The sequence below is a fragment of the Saprolegnia parasitica genome (genome assembly GCF_000151545.1).
Source record: "Saprolegnia parasitica CBS 223.65 unplaced genomic scaffold supercont2.10, whole genome shotgun sequence".
Lineage (NCBI taxonomy): Eukaryota > Oomycota > Saprolegniomycetes > Saprolegniales > Saprolegniaceae > Saprolegnia > Saprolegnia parasitica.
Window position 1 is genome coordinate 22,622 of NW_012156404.1, and position 12,963 is coordinate 35,584.

General features: G+C 59.5%; 4 protein-coding genes across 4 annotated transcripts; 2 read left to right on the forward strand and 2 right to left on the reverse strand.

The window, feature by feature from the left end:
- Nucleotides 1-1,889: 1,889 nt before the first annotated feature.
- Nucleotides 1,890-4,034, reverse strand: SPRG_03801 (N2,N2-dimethylguanosine tRNA methyltransferase). The gene is made up of 10 exons (XM_012342400.1): nucleotides 3,566-4,034; nucleotides 3,220-3,511; nucleotides 3,012-3,169; nucleotides 2,870-2,944; nucleotides 2,768-2,819; nucleotides 2,579-2,712; nucleotides 2,461-2,535; nucleotides 2,203-2,415; nucleotides 2,032-2,152; nucleotides 1,890-1,976 (listed from the first exon to the last, which is right to left on the reverse strand). The coding sequence occupies exons 1-10, from the start codon at nucleotides 3,974-3,976 to the stop codon at nucleotides 1,933-1,935; spliced, it is 1,575 nt and encodes a 524-aa protein (XP_012197790.1). The 5' UTR covers nucleotides 3,977-4,034; the 3' UTR covers nucleotides 1,890-1,932.
- Nucleotides 4,035-4,619: 585 nt separating this feature from the next.
- SPRG_03802 (hypothetical protein) lies at nucleotides 4,620-9,429 on the forward strand. The gene is made up of 13 exons (XM_012342401.1): nucleotides 4,620-5,113; nucleotides 5,161-5,676; nucleotides 5,731-5,961; nucleotides 6,013-6,270; nucleotides 6,328-6,630; nucleotides 6,683-6,784; nucleotides 6,837-7,055; nucleotides 7,103-7,495; nucleotides 7,545-7,993; nucleotides 8,042-8,340; nucleotides 8,398-8,609; nucleotides 8,659-8,757; nucleotides 8,802-9,429. Exons 1-13 carry the CDS (start codon nucleotides 4,646-4,648, stop codon nucleotides 9,369-9,371), a joined length of 4,119 nt encoding a protein of 1,372 aa, XP_012197791.1. The 5' UTR covers nucleotides 4,620-4,645; the 3' UTR covers nucleotides 9,372-9,429.
- A 59-nt stretch (nucleotides 9,430-9,488) lies between these two features.
- On the reverse strand, nucleotides 9,489-10,861 carry SPRG_03803 (hypothetical protein; the record flags this gene model as incomplete). The annotated part of the gene is made up of 1 exon (XM_012342402.1): nucleotides 9,489-10,861. The coding sequence occupies one exon, from the start codon at nucleotides 10,859-10,861 to the stop codon at nucleotides 9,632-9,634; it is 1,230 nt and encodes a 409-aa protein (XP_012197792.1). The 3' UTR covers nucleotides 9,489-9,631.
- Nucleotides 10,862-11,628: 767 nt separating this feature from the next.
- SPRG_19529 (hypothetical protein) lies at nucleotides 11,629-12,339 on the forward strand (the record flags this gene model as incomplete). Its single annotated transcript, XM_012342705.1, has 1 exon — nucleotides 11,629-12,339. A coding segment is annotated over one exon (711 nt), but the record flags the coding sequence as incomplete, so codon positions are not given.
- Nucleotides 12,340-12,963: the final 624 nt, after the last annotated feature.

Here is a 12,963-nt window from a genome sequence, read left to right on the forward strand (position 1 = left end):
TCATATACCGAACCGTCTGTCGATCGCCTCTCCCCAACCACCCGCAACGCCATAGATCGCGTGTGATAACGCGCCAAGGGACCACGCCAGAGGAAAGGAATATTTTCGTAATGCGGCGCGTACCACTCACATGATGGTAGGTACAGCAGCTTGTAGGTACACATGAGGAAGAGGCGCAAGGCGCCTTTACCCTTGATGTCTACCGGCATCTTGGGAGCTTTCGAAGAGGTACCTAGTTCTCTCGATCAATTAGAGAGAAGGGCCAGAAAAAAGTCTCCTGTGCTTGTCCTCCAAGGCGCCAGTGCATACCCCTGGTAACGAGGCGGAAGAGTAGATGCATCTCGTGCTCAACGTGACGTGGATCGGCAAGCAAAACGTTTCCCAAGGGTCAATTAAATAATCATACTTTTGCCCCTTGGTTCTTCCAAGGCCAGCGTGAGGACGCTAGATCGAGGAAGGTCAACATGGCCACGCCATTGCACCGTAAAGCAAGGGTATAGCATAAATGTATTATATACCCTTGAGTAGAGATAGGAGCGAACGTTGATGCGAGATGAAATTGGTCCTCGACGATGTCGCGGCGCGTCGTGATGAAGATGAGACCTGGGAGACTGGCTGGTCGACTGCAGGACGCATGGACTCGATAGATAGCTGCGTAGAAGGATTTGCGCGGCAGCCGATTCGAGCAGCGGCCATGAATCGCCATGAGAAAGGCCTTGCAATGCCAAGGACGCAGTCCTCTTCGTGGTGGAAACGAAGCCGGGCCAGGCGACGTTGTGCAATCCAACGACTTTGCTCGGATCATTTATAGATGGCGCACTCGTGTTACGACTACGCATCTCGACAGCTTCACACCTTCCGCCATACTTCCTTCAGGAGCATGCGTTCCACGAGCCAAAATGGAGCTCACAATGGTCCAGTCGACAGAGTCTCTTCGGACCCATCTCGTCGAACGCAGTCACCCGCAAGGTTGAAACGTGTGCTTCAAGTAATAGCAATTGTGGAAGCTTCTTGCGAAAACTCCGTCGAAGTAGCTCGGTGCTTGACTCTACCTCGACCGCACGCGATGAGCTGTTGAAGAAGGATTCGAAGCGAGATGGATGGGCCGTGCACACAGCCGTGCATCGCAGTGCAGAGCGTTGTTTGCAGACGTTGGCGCCTCTGGTGTCTCGTGGCTTGAGCACGTTTTGCCCTCACAGCCTATGCCTATGAGGGCAAAACCTAAAGTATTAGCAAGGCGACGAATGGCCAGCAAAGCGAGTTCCGATCTCCATCAACGGACTACTCTTCCTCGAAAGCTCACACGCCCAGTCCTTCTACATAATCGGGGGGCTCATGCCCTTCGCGTCCAAGGCCGCTTTGCAAGCCCAATACATGCGGCGGTGCCTCCCGGCCCAAGCGCATTCGCTTTTCGCTCCAGGGTCCTGTCGTTTCATGCTCCGATACTCTATTGTTCGTACCAGCGTGGTGGTCGCCCAGTAGTATCTCGATCTTTTCGTAAATTAGGCCCTGGGCACGGCACCCAACGAGGCAACCCACCCGGCAACGTCCCTCGGGAAGCCTTCCTCGGTATATTGACGCTAGCCATCGCCAACATCGTCCTTAAACTCGGCCTGTTCGTGGCGCGAGGGATCCGCGTGACAACGTTGACGTACGAGAGGAGAGAGGCTTGGTGACGAGAGGCCAGAGGCTCCTTCTTTCGCAGAGCTCTCAGGCAGATATATCAAGTCTACTGGCTTAACGGGTGCTCACACATTACAATTTGTACAAGCTTTTCCTCGCCGTTCCAGCTTGTACAAGTTGTACCATCCATACCAATGGTCTAGCAAGACTGTAGGCAGACGGTCCTGCCAAGGCGTCGACTCATGGCCGACCTGAAGCCATCATCGTCCATACCATCAACGATCGATTGAATTGTGCAGTGCGGTCTATTTATTGGTCGTCCAACTTGGGCTTCTTGCCTTCGGGCTCGCCTTCTGCTCGATTTATGAGCCATCTTGACGTTCAATAAATAAATGAATGAAAACGTACCGACAACGCGCGCCAACTCGGCGCCGGCAAGGCCACGCGCACGGCTCTTCGGGCCCCAGTACGCTTCCGGGTTCTTGGGAAAACGAAGCGCCTTCTCCTTGCCCGCCGACGGACGCTTCCCCTACACGCATTGTCCATCGCAACGTAGTCCGCTGAAACCGAGATGCTTACCGTAAAGACCGCTTCGTGCTTGGGCTCCTTGGCGAGGATCTGCGTGCCCGCGTCCTTCTCCGACTCGTGCTTTTTCGAGATCGGGTGCTTCTTGACCCAGCAGCGCATAATGTCCCAGATGACATCGTTGGGCGCGTCCGTCTTGATGGCTTCCGGCACCTTGTGCGACTGCGACACCTTGTAGCCGGCGTTGAGAATGGCCGATTGCATTTGCTACGAAATCGTCAGAGCTCCTACAATCGCGACATCCCGACGTACGTCCATGCGCGGCTGGCCGCAGTGGAGCGTCTTGCAAATCCCATGGAGCGTGTAAAACAACGGCGCGTCGACCACCTTACAACGCACTTGAGCGTGCAGGCATCAAAAGCAACAAAACCTCTTCCGAGACGGACGTGAGTAGCCCGTGCAGACGGTCCTTGGTCGGGTACTTGGCGACACCCTCCTTGATGACGTTCTCGCGGATCTTGAGCACCAAGTCGCGGTCGTGGAGCGGGTTGGACCAGATGGGACCTAATCGCACAGTTCTTAGTGCATCTGATTCGTGTGACTTAAGATGGGTACATACCCGACATCTTGAATTTCTTGCCGCACTGGTCACAGAGCGCGCGCTCGGGCTCCTAGAGGGACCCGCGTTGGTCTCAAACAGGACAGCCACCTCTTGACGTACGACGAACGATGCGTGGTACGTCTTGCCGTTGAACTTGCCGAGCGGCTGCATGTGGAAGCTGTCGCAGCCCGTGCACTAGATGATGCAACGATGAGCCGGATGCGACGGAGAGAGTTTGGGGAAATCGAAAGCGGCGGCGTACTTGGTAGACGTACGACAGCTTGGTCATGGACGCCTTGACGTTCACGGGCGACTTGTAGACGCGGACAAAGACGCGGACGTAAAAGTCGATGCTGCACGAGACGATCGGCACAATGTGCTTTTGGTACCGGATGGCCGCCGACTCGATCGAGTGCAAGACTAGACCGAGCATCAAGATGGATCGAGACACGGAGGAGGATGGAGCATACCCATGCGGAGCGCGTTCTCGTGGAGGTAGTTGGACTTGTACGGGACGCTGCCGTAGCGGTGGAAGCACACGTCCGGGTCCTTGCCCGAGAGCACGGGCATGTCGGTGCACGTGACGCAGAGAAGACCGCCGTTCGCAATCGCCTGCACGGCGCCGTCGAGGAAGATGGACGCCGAGCCGTACGGATCGAGGTCGATCACGTCAAAGTTGTCGGCTTCCTTGCGGTGGCGGTACATGACGGACGTTGCGTCGTCTTCGTTCGGGATGAGCTTGTCGGTCGTCAAGCCGTTAAACTAGCACCCGATCATCATCGGTGAGGACCCACGTCGCGACAAAAGACGATGCACCTCAATGTTGCGCTTGATCGAGATGACAGCCGCCGGGTCGAGGTCGTTGACAAGGATCGACTTGACGCCAGCAATCTCTTGCCAGTAGCGGATCGAGCGCAGACCACTGGCCGAGAGCGCTTCAAAGATCTTGAGGCCGCTCGTCTCCGCGTGCGCGAGCACATGCGCCTTGACCTCGTCGTCGGTCGGCAGGTCCTCGTTCTTCTCGCGCTTGCGCTGCTTGAGGATCGCCTCGCGGGCGCGCTCGTGCGCAAACTGGTTGATGACCGCGATCGAGAGGTCGCGGTTGAGCACTTGCACCTTGTTGTAGAAGACCTGGTTACCCTTGGGGAAAATGATCTTGGCGCGGCCTTCCTTGATGATCTCGCCGTCGGCCATCGGCGTCGGCGTCTTCGTAGCGTCAGTGCTCATGCTGCGGCGGCAGGTCGTCCGGGAGAGCGGGCGATGGCGTGGGAAAAGCCGATGTAACATCATGGACACTTGAATGGTGCTCCCAAAAACGTGCCAATTTCCACCAGTAGAATTCGAGCTCACGCGGGCGGCTTGCATCTCAACCCGCCCGCCCATTGGCCCGTTGCGGCAAGCTATTTGCGGCAGACGGCGGCTTGGATTCGGCATCCTTGTTGCCCACCAAAACAGCACTCCATGCAAAAGAGGCGCAAGAAACACCAAGGACTGCAACAAGGGACGCGGGTGGGGCTCCAGATGGATGCTATATACAAGGATGCACAGTGCGCAGTCCGCAGTGGTCGCTGAGTGTGCCATACACGATGAGATATGACGTTGAAAGGGAGAAAGCGTTGAAAGTCTCCCATTCAAGTAGAAGGTAAGGAAGGGACAGGACCGATAGCCTTGCTCCACACTTGTAGTTTAAAATGTCTCTCATGGTATGCTTTCCTTACTTGATGTGAGGTCTGAGCTTGTACGTGCCCGCTGGTGGAGCATGATGGCTTTCAATATGGCACATGCCGATTCTTATGAACCGTATGGTTTTCAGTCATTTTAATAAAATCCGATCTTCGTGTCTGGCCTCGTATCCGGATACGGGATTGCGGCAAGAAGGTTCCTCCTGCTGCGACGATGGGAGCGACCTCGAGCATCGACGATGGGCCTGCGGACCTCGAGCCCTACGACCGCCTGCGCGAAGGCTTCCGCCGCTTACTGCCGCCGGGCGCGCCTCGAGGCCATGGCATCGACCGCGCGACCTTCCGCTACATGGTGCTTGCGTCCTTCCCTCGCTTCCCGCGGACGCTGGCCGAGCGCATCTTTGACGTGCTCAACGTCGAGCACTCGGGGCTGTTGCAGCTGAGCGAGCTCCTCGCCGGCCTCGAGCTCTCTCGCGACGTCCTATCCGCGGACGCCAAGCTGCAGCAGGCGTACCGCGAGAAGCAATGCAAGCTCCTCTTTGGCATCTACGACTACAACGACACGGGCTTGCTCCAGCGCGACGTCCTCGAGCGCTTTGTCATTGTCATCTACGGTGCTTCGACGCTGCCGCTTGTCGCACCCGCGCTCGACTTGCTCTTTGACAAGGCCGCGCTCGCGCAGGTCGACCCCGTCTCCTCTTTTCTGCATGCGTGTTGATCTCGATCTAGGCGCCGTTCCTGACGTACGCCGAGTTCCACCGCCACTTTGAGACGCACGATGCGTCGTTGGACTTCCTCTTCCACTGGCTGGCGAAGGTCGCGCGGCACGTCGGTCGCGGCCCCGACCCCGGGATCGGCGCGCTGCAGTCGGCGTACAGCGTCGTCGCGATCCGCGACCGCATCCAAGCCGATACGCTCCTATCCATTGAAGAGATTTGCAGCCTTGAAAAGTGGTTCCAGCGCGCCCTCACCAGCGGCCAGCGCCTCGCAACGGCGGCGTTTGTTCAAAGCACCTTTGCCGCCTCTACGACGCCGACTTTTGTCGACGCCCTCAAGCGCCACCTGGGGCCGCGCCTCGACTTTTACCAGTTTTGCGTTCTCGTGTCGACCTTTGGCCGGAGCTCGACCGATGACGCGCTGCGGTACCTCTTTCGCATCGTCGCCGACCCGGTGCGCCATCGATTGGCCCACGCGACGCTCGTCTCGCTGCGCCACCCGACGAACGACTGCGACAGCTCTTCCCATGTACGACACCTCGCATCTCATTCTCTCTCAAGATATTGTTGACGGTGTCTGTAGAGCGCAGACGACATGTTGGCCGAGAACGACGACGACGACGACCTCGTCGACGAGTACACGTTCGAGGCTTTTGTCGCAAAGGCGTCGTCGTCGGTGCAGCCGCTCTTGCACGCACTGGCCATCGCCGTCTCGTCCCAGTTCAACTACAGTGTCAAGCCGCAGACGCCCGCGATCGAGCGCTGCATCGTGCGCGCTCGCTGGCTCGAGTACACGGTGCCGCAGCGCTCGCACGTACGCTGCCCGTGTTGCTTTTCATGTTTGCGTCATGGACGAGACCTGTAGATCTGGCATCTCGTCGACACGGCGTGGTGGTGTGCGTGGTGCAAATACTCGGGCTTCCACGTGCTCGAGGGTACCCGCGGCGGGTCACTGCCGTTTCCAGCTCTCCCCGCACGGGTTGTGCAGACGACGGGCCTTGACGTATGCGACGACGACGCGTCGACGACCGAGCGGCCACCGCGCATCAACAACTGGGCGCTGCAGCTGCGTGCCGGTAGCCGCCGGCTCCAGCCCACCATGGTGCTCGGCCAGCATTTTCACGTACGTTTTCTTTTTGTTGTTGAAATGCGCGGTCATTCTGGATGTGCTTTGGATTAGCTCGTGCCCGAGCCCGCGTACACGGCGTTGGTCGCGTGGTACGGCGGCGGCCCGCCTTTTGCGCGGTCGTATGCGATCGGCGATGACGGACACTTGACGCTGGAGCTCTTCCCGCTCGTGCTGCGCGTCGCCAAGACGAATTACCGCGGCGACGTGACGTTGTCAGGCGAAGAGATTCTCGTCGGCGCGCACTCGACGACGGCGTCGATGCTCCACGACTGCTGCCACGCGCTTGTCGTCCTGCGCGAGGCAGTGGCCAAGTCTCGTCTCTGGGCGTTCCGGCACGACCAACCCCTCGCCAAGGTTTGTTTGTTTTGTGGTTTTGTTGCGGCAGAGAGCGAAATGACTTGGGTAGGTGCTACTACCGCCTAATGCGCTGCCCTACGCCCAGCTTAGCCAAGAGTGGGTCCTGCTCGTTGAAGTCCAAGACAGTGATGGGTCCTGGCCGCTCTCCCAGGTAGCTCCTCCGTTTCTACGATACAGCAAGAAGACCATGCATGCGTGATTAGCCGGAAGGCAGTCTTGACGATATGGCCGAGACGCGCCCGCCGGCACCCAATGCGCCGAAATCCTACTCGAACGGCCTCGTCGGGCTCGACAATCTCGGAAATACGTGCTACATGAGCAGCGCGATCCAGTGTTTAAGCCACTCGCGCCTGCTCAGCGACTACTTCCGCACGGGACTGTACCGCCACGACATCAACACGCGCAATCCGCTGGGCATGCAGGTACATCGCTCGCCTCTTCTTTTCAGACGCCAATGCGTGGGCGGTAGGGACGCCTCGCCGCCGCGTTTGGTCAGCTCGTGCAGCAGCTCTGGACAACGCCCAAGAAGCACTTGTCACCATCGCCGTTCAAGGCTGTGCTCGCCAAGTACAATAGCCACTTTGACAACGACGACCAGCACGACGCCCAAGAGCTCCTTGCGTTTCTGCTCAGTGGTCTCAGCGAAGATCTCAACCGCGTCGTGGAGCCACCACCAGGCACGCCGATCGCCGACAGCCACGGCCGGCGCGACGCGGACGTAGCCGACGAGTGGTGGCAGACATTCCTTCAGCGCGAAGTCTCGGTCATTGTCGCACTCTTTATGGGCCAGTACAAGTCGCTGCTCACGTGTTCGCGCTGCCATTTTGCGTCGGCGTCGTTCGAGCCCTTTACGTTTCTCCAAGTACGTCGTACATGGCTTCCAACGCGATGGCCCTCATCACAGCGTGTAGCTGCCGCTGCCCGAGAGCACGCTGCGGCACCTCGTCTTGACGATCATTTTTCGGTGCGACCGACCGCCGCTGCGCGTCACGGTGCCCGTCCAGCGCAGCGGCACCATTGCCGACGTCAAGCAGGCCGTCTTGGCCCTCGGCGTCGTCGAGACGGCCCACCTCAATGTCGCGTGCCTCCAAGGTCGAGAAGGCGTTGTGCACACGGTCTTTGCCGAAGGCCATAGCGTGTCGCACATCCGTGACGACGCGCCGCTCATCGTCTACGAAGTCGACGACGTCACCGTCCTTGAGCACTTGGCGACGCGCGATCCGACGGCCCCGCTTCGAGTCGGCGATGCGGTTGGCGTCCCCAGCGATCGTGGCGGCACGCCATCACACGCTCGCATCACGCAATGCAATGCCAACGGTACGTACGACATTGCGTACTGGACGGGCAAGCGCGACACGGGGTAGATATTCATGTGTTCCGACGTCTCTTGATCTTGTGTGTATTGTAGCTTGTCGCGCACACGCGTCTTGCAGTACGCGGGCAAGAGCGTGCACATCTACTTGGTGCACCGCCGCATGGAGCACTCGAATGTCTTTTTGACCGACCCGTGCGTTTTGCGGCTGTTTGGGACGCCGCTCGTGCTGCCGTTCGTGCCAAGCGCCACCACGGGCTACGTCTTGTACGTGGCCGTCTGGCAACGTCTGCGTCGTATCTTTCACTGGACCGAGCTGCCTGCGCCCCGCACGACAGCTCGCGCACCTGGCGCGCGCAGCAACGTGGCGACCGTCGCCCTCGGCCGCGGCCTCGGTACACGTGCTTCGTCCCCTGGGTATTCGTATGAAAAGACGATGATGATGGGTGTAGAGGACACGGGGTTCGGGTTTTGTCTGCGGATGGTGACCACCGATGGGCTTGCGTGCTCGCGCTGCGACTGGCTCGAGGGCTGCCGAGGCTGCTTGGTGCCAAGCGACGACGTTGCCCACGTCCAAATGTGTGGTCGAGAGACGCTAGCGATCGATTGGGACATTGCGACCATGACCGAAGTCTACGACAGCGGCGAAGCCAGCAAAGTTGTGGTGCGAGCGCCCACGATCGCAGTAGGACGTGCATATGGACGCGGCGTAGGTGCATCCGAGCTACCATACGTACAAGGCGGTGGTCGACGCGCCATTGAGCTTGGCATCGTGTCTGCTCGAATTTACGGCCAGCGAGCCCATGGACGAGGTCGGCGTCTTGGCATATTCAGTGACTCAGGATGTTCTGAACAGGCCTTTTGCGGCCGCTGCAAGGCGCTGTCGCCTTCCACCAAGAAGATGGACCTCTGGCGCCTCCCGCCATTGCTCGTGGTCCAGCTCAAGCGCTTCCAGTACACGTCGTCGTCCAAGAAGAAGCTGCGGCAGCTCGTGCATTTCCCGCTGCGCGGCTTAGACTTGGCCGATGTTCTCGTCAAGAAGACGCTGACACCGGGGCTCGAACATTGGCAATTTCTCGGCGGCAAGCTCGCGACACGCAACGAGGAGTCGAGTCCGAATAGCATCTACGACTTGTATGCTGTTATCAACCACATGGGCGCGCTGGGCGCGGGCCACTACGTCGCCAACGTGCTGAGCGAAAGCGACAAGAAGTGGCGGTGCTTCAACGACCACCTCTGCCGCGACATTGACGAGCGCGATGTGGTGTCGTCGTCGGCGTACATATTATTTTACGCCCGCCGAGACATGCAGTCGCTGCCCGTGCGCCAAGTGTTTCCGCCCAACACGACAGTGAGCCCGCTCTCGGACGACGAGCTTACGGCAATGCTCACGGATCGGGATGGCTCGCGTTGTACGATTAGCTAGCTTTTTAGGATAACCTACAGACAGATATGTTCCTCGGTAGTATACATGCACTGGACCACTCGTGGTGTCAGCCAACAGGCTTGGTTGTTCAAAAGAGGCTCGGTACGCGGTATCGAAGCGCCGACCAGTGCCTCGACGGGCCACAAAAGCCATCTCTTCAGCCGGCGAGCGAGTGAAAAATCAAGGTACATGTTGATCTCTTGGTAAACCAACAAAGAGAGAGCTTGAGACGTGGGGTATCGACATGGCATTCAAGCGGGTTAGGGCTCGACGTGCAAGGCGGCGGTAAACTCGTCGGCCGAGTACAGCGGTGTGCCGAGCCGGTGCTCGAGCACGGAGAGAAACATGCGCACGCCGAGCGGGAGCGCGTCGTCGTTGAAATCGAACGCATCCGAGTGCACGTCGCGGACCTGCGAATCGTCGGCGCCTTTGGTGCCGAGGAAGAAGAAGCAGCCGGGGCGTTCCTGGAGGTAGTACGACATGTCTTCCGACGCCATCATGGGTAATCCCGCGTCCGTCGCGACCGCAATGGTTCCCGCGACCTTGGCCACGATCGCTGCTTGCGCCGGCGCGTTGATGACGGCCGGGTACCCTTCCTGCATGGTGATCTCGGCCGTCGCATTGTGCATGGCGCAGATGCCGTGGACGAGCGCCTCAAAGCGCGTCCGCATGAGCGTGGCGGCGGCTGGCGAGTAGTCGCGCATCGTGCCACCGAGCGTCGCAGTCGTCGGGATCACGTTGTTGGCTTCGCCTGCGTGCACCTGCGTGATCGAAAGCACGGCCGTGTCGTACGGCGAGAGGCTTCGGCTCACGATGGTCTGCGCTGCGCTGATGATCTGCGCGGCGATGACGACGGGGTCGCGGCACAGCTGCGGCGCGCTGCCGTGCCCGCCCGCGCCAGTGATGCGCACATTGAACTCTTGCTCGTGGGCCATGACGGGCCCGGGCCGGACATGGACCTGGCCGAGTGGGAAGCCATAGTTGTGGTACCCGTACACCTCGTCGACGCCGTCGAGGCAGCCGTCGCGGATCATCGAGAGCGCGCCGCCGGGATTCTCTTCCTCGGACGGCTGGAAGAGGAGCCGGACGCGTGTTTGCGCTGGCAGCAGGTGGCGCTTGCGCTGGAGCAAGATGGCAAACCCAAGCAGCGTCGCCATGTGCCCGTCGTGGCCACACATGTGCGCGATCGCTGGCGACGTCGACGCGTACGATAGGTGCGCATTGCGCTCAGTCATCGGCAGCGCGTCCATATCGGACCGGAACGCGACGCAGCGCACGGGCGTCGCCGTCGCAGCAGCGGTCGGGAGCGCATCAATGTCGACGACGAGCCCAGTCGTCGCGCAGGCGCGGATGCTTGCCTCGGGGATCTTGGCCTCGTCGATGAGGATCGAGCGAAGCGTGCGCTGGGTCCGGACCTCCTGGAACGCGAGCTCCGGGTGGGCGTGGAGGTCGCGCCGCAGCTGGCGCAGAAGCGGAAAGAGGTTGACCATCGCAAATCTTGAAATGACCCACGACGATGCGATTGGCAAAAATTCAACCAATCAAAAGGCGCGACGACATCAGCTTCAAGCCACAAGATTTGGCGGCGTCCGAGGTCGGAGCAAGTATGCACCCACTCGATTCGCCTTCATGCTAATACTACGAGCATGTTCTGGTAGGCATGCCAATACCCCACGACCAGCTTTGCTTTGCTCGTAGAGAGAATGATGACCTTGTCGTTCTCACGTGCTATTTCCATTTTGGCTAACATCAAAAGCAGCACAGATGAACGCTCGTTGGACACTTGTATGTTGCAACGCTGGACAGTAATTTAGGTGGGCATGCCTTGTCGTCCCGTTAGTACTGCTACTGCTGTACTGGTCTATCCTTGCTCCGTTCAGTGCAATGCTTTGCTAACGTCGTGCTTTTTATTGAAAGCGCTGGGCGCTCAACCTCTCTTCGTACAAGACGGCGCGGCAAAGTACAGGAATTTACTGTGATTTACCGTCAAATGCACCGCACCACGGTGCAAGTCCCGCCTCCCGCAGCTGGCCGATGTGGGTTTCGGCGACCCATTGGGGGCAGTTTTGGTGAAACGGGATTCTGGAAATTTAAGAAAGGTCCGCCAATCACATCGCACGCCAAAAATTCGCAGCCAATCAGAACCCGTCCAACGCGATCCGACCCTTTGGCGCGACGCTTGGGTGCCACTTGCAAAAGGTGGGCTTCCGCATGACTATTTTCGTTTTGTAGTCCTCAGTGCAAGAGCTTCTGTAGAATGTACCGTCTTCTCGCCGGCACCGCCGCCGTCACTGCTGTGGCTGCAACGGACGCAGGCTACGCGCCCCAAGTGAAGAGCGGCTACGGCGGTGGCAACACTGGCTACGCGCCCCAAGCCAAGAGTGGCTACGGCGGCAACAACTACGCTCCCCGAGGCAAGGGCGGCTACGGTGGTGGCAAATCTGTCTACGCGCCCAAAGGCAAGGGTGGTGACGACTACGCTCCCAAAGGCAAGGGCTACAACCGCAAGACAGTGTCGTTTCCGCCGGCGTACGCAATCATCGACCCCGACTACTACAGTACCATCTTTACGGGGTACCAAAACTGTGTCGCAGCCAAGTGCGATGTGCTTCCGAGCGACTACAGCGCGACTGGCATCAACGACCGCATCTCGACGATCGCGGGCTACACGTCGTGCGTCACGGCGTGTGCGGCCGGCCAAGCACTCGAGACTGTCGAGGACTTCCGGACGCTGCTCGAGAGCGTGATCGAGATCGGGAACGACCAGCTGCGCCAGGCGCGCGTGTACCTCTCGGGCCTCGGTGAACTCGACGTGATTGGCGAGCGCGTTCACATTGGCGAGTCGTGCTGCCTCCCCAACAGCCACTTTGCGTCGTGGGAGCGCATCATGATTCCTGTCAAAACGAAATTGAAGCGGTCGCCCAACGACCACGGCAACGCGTACCATCCCCGATACCCGACCAAGAACCTGGTCTCGCCGCCCAGCGACAGCACCGCGGAGGCCACGCCTTACATGATGTCGGCGGCCGACTACATCAGCCACTGCACGTCGGTAGCGAAATCGATGGAGTGGCTCGACGATAGCGTCTGCGACGACACGAACAAGATTGAATACTTGCAGGCGCTTCAGCGCAACATTGGGCATTTGATTCTTGCGCCGTCGTGCGTCACGGACGCCCCCGACGGCGCGTGCTGCGAGGACGCCCACCCGAACCCGCGCGCGGTGAGCTTTCGCGGTGACGTCTGCGTCGCGACTACGTACGAAGTCAACGGCAAGATCAAAACGCTAACGACGCCGCTCATCAAGCCCACGGCGACGTCCAAGACAAGAGGCCAACGCTACGACCCGTGCCCGTGCGACGAAATCCAAGGAGCTGATGAGACGCCCAAGCGCATCCACTACGACCACGTTAGCGCCCGCGATCTGCTCTACTACACGGTGACCGAAGGGCTGCCGTCCAGCTACTCGCCCGCAACGGAAAACGGCCCCTCGACTTGCAACTCAAGGTCGGCTTGGCGATGCAAACCCCCGACGGACTTCTTTACGGACATCCCCGTCGAACGAGACCCCCGCCCAACGACGTCCGACCCC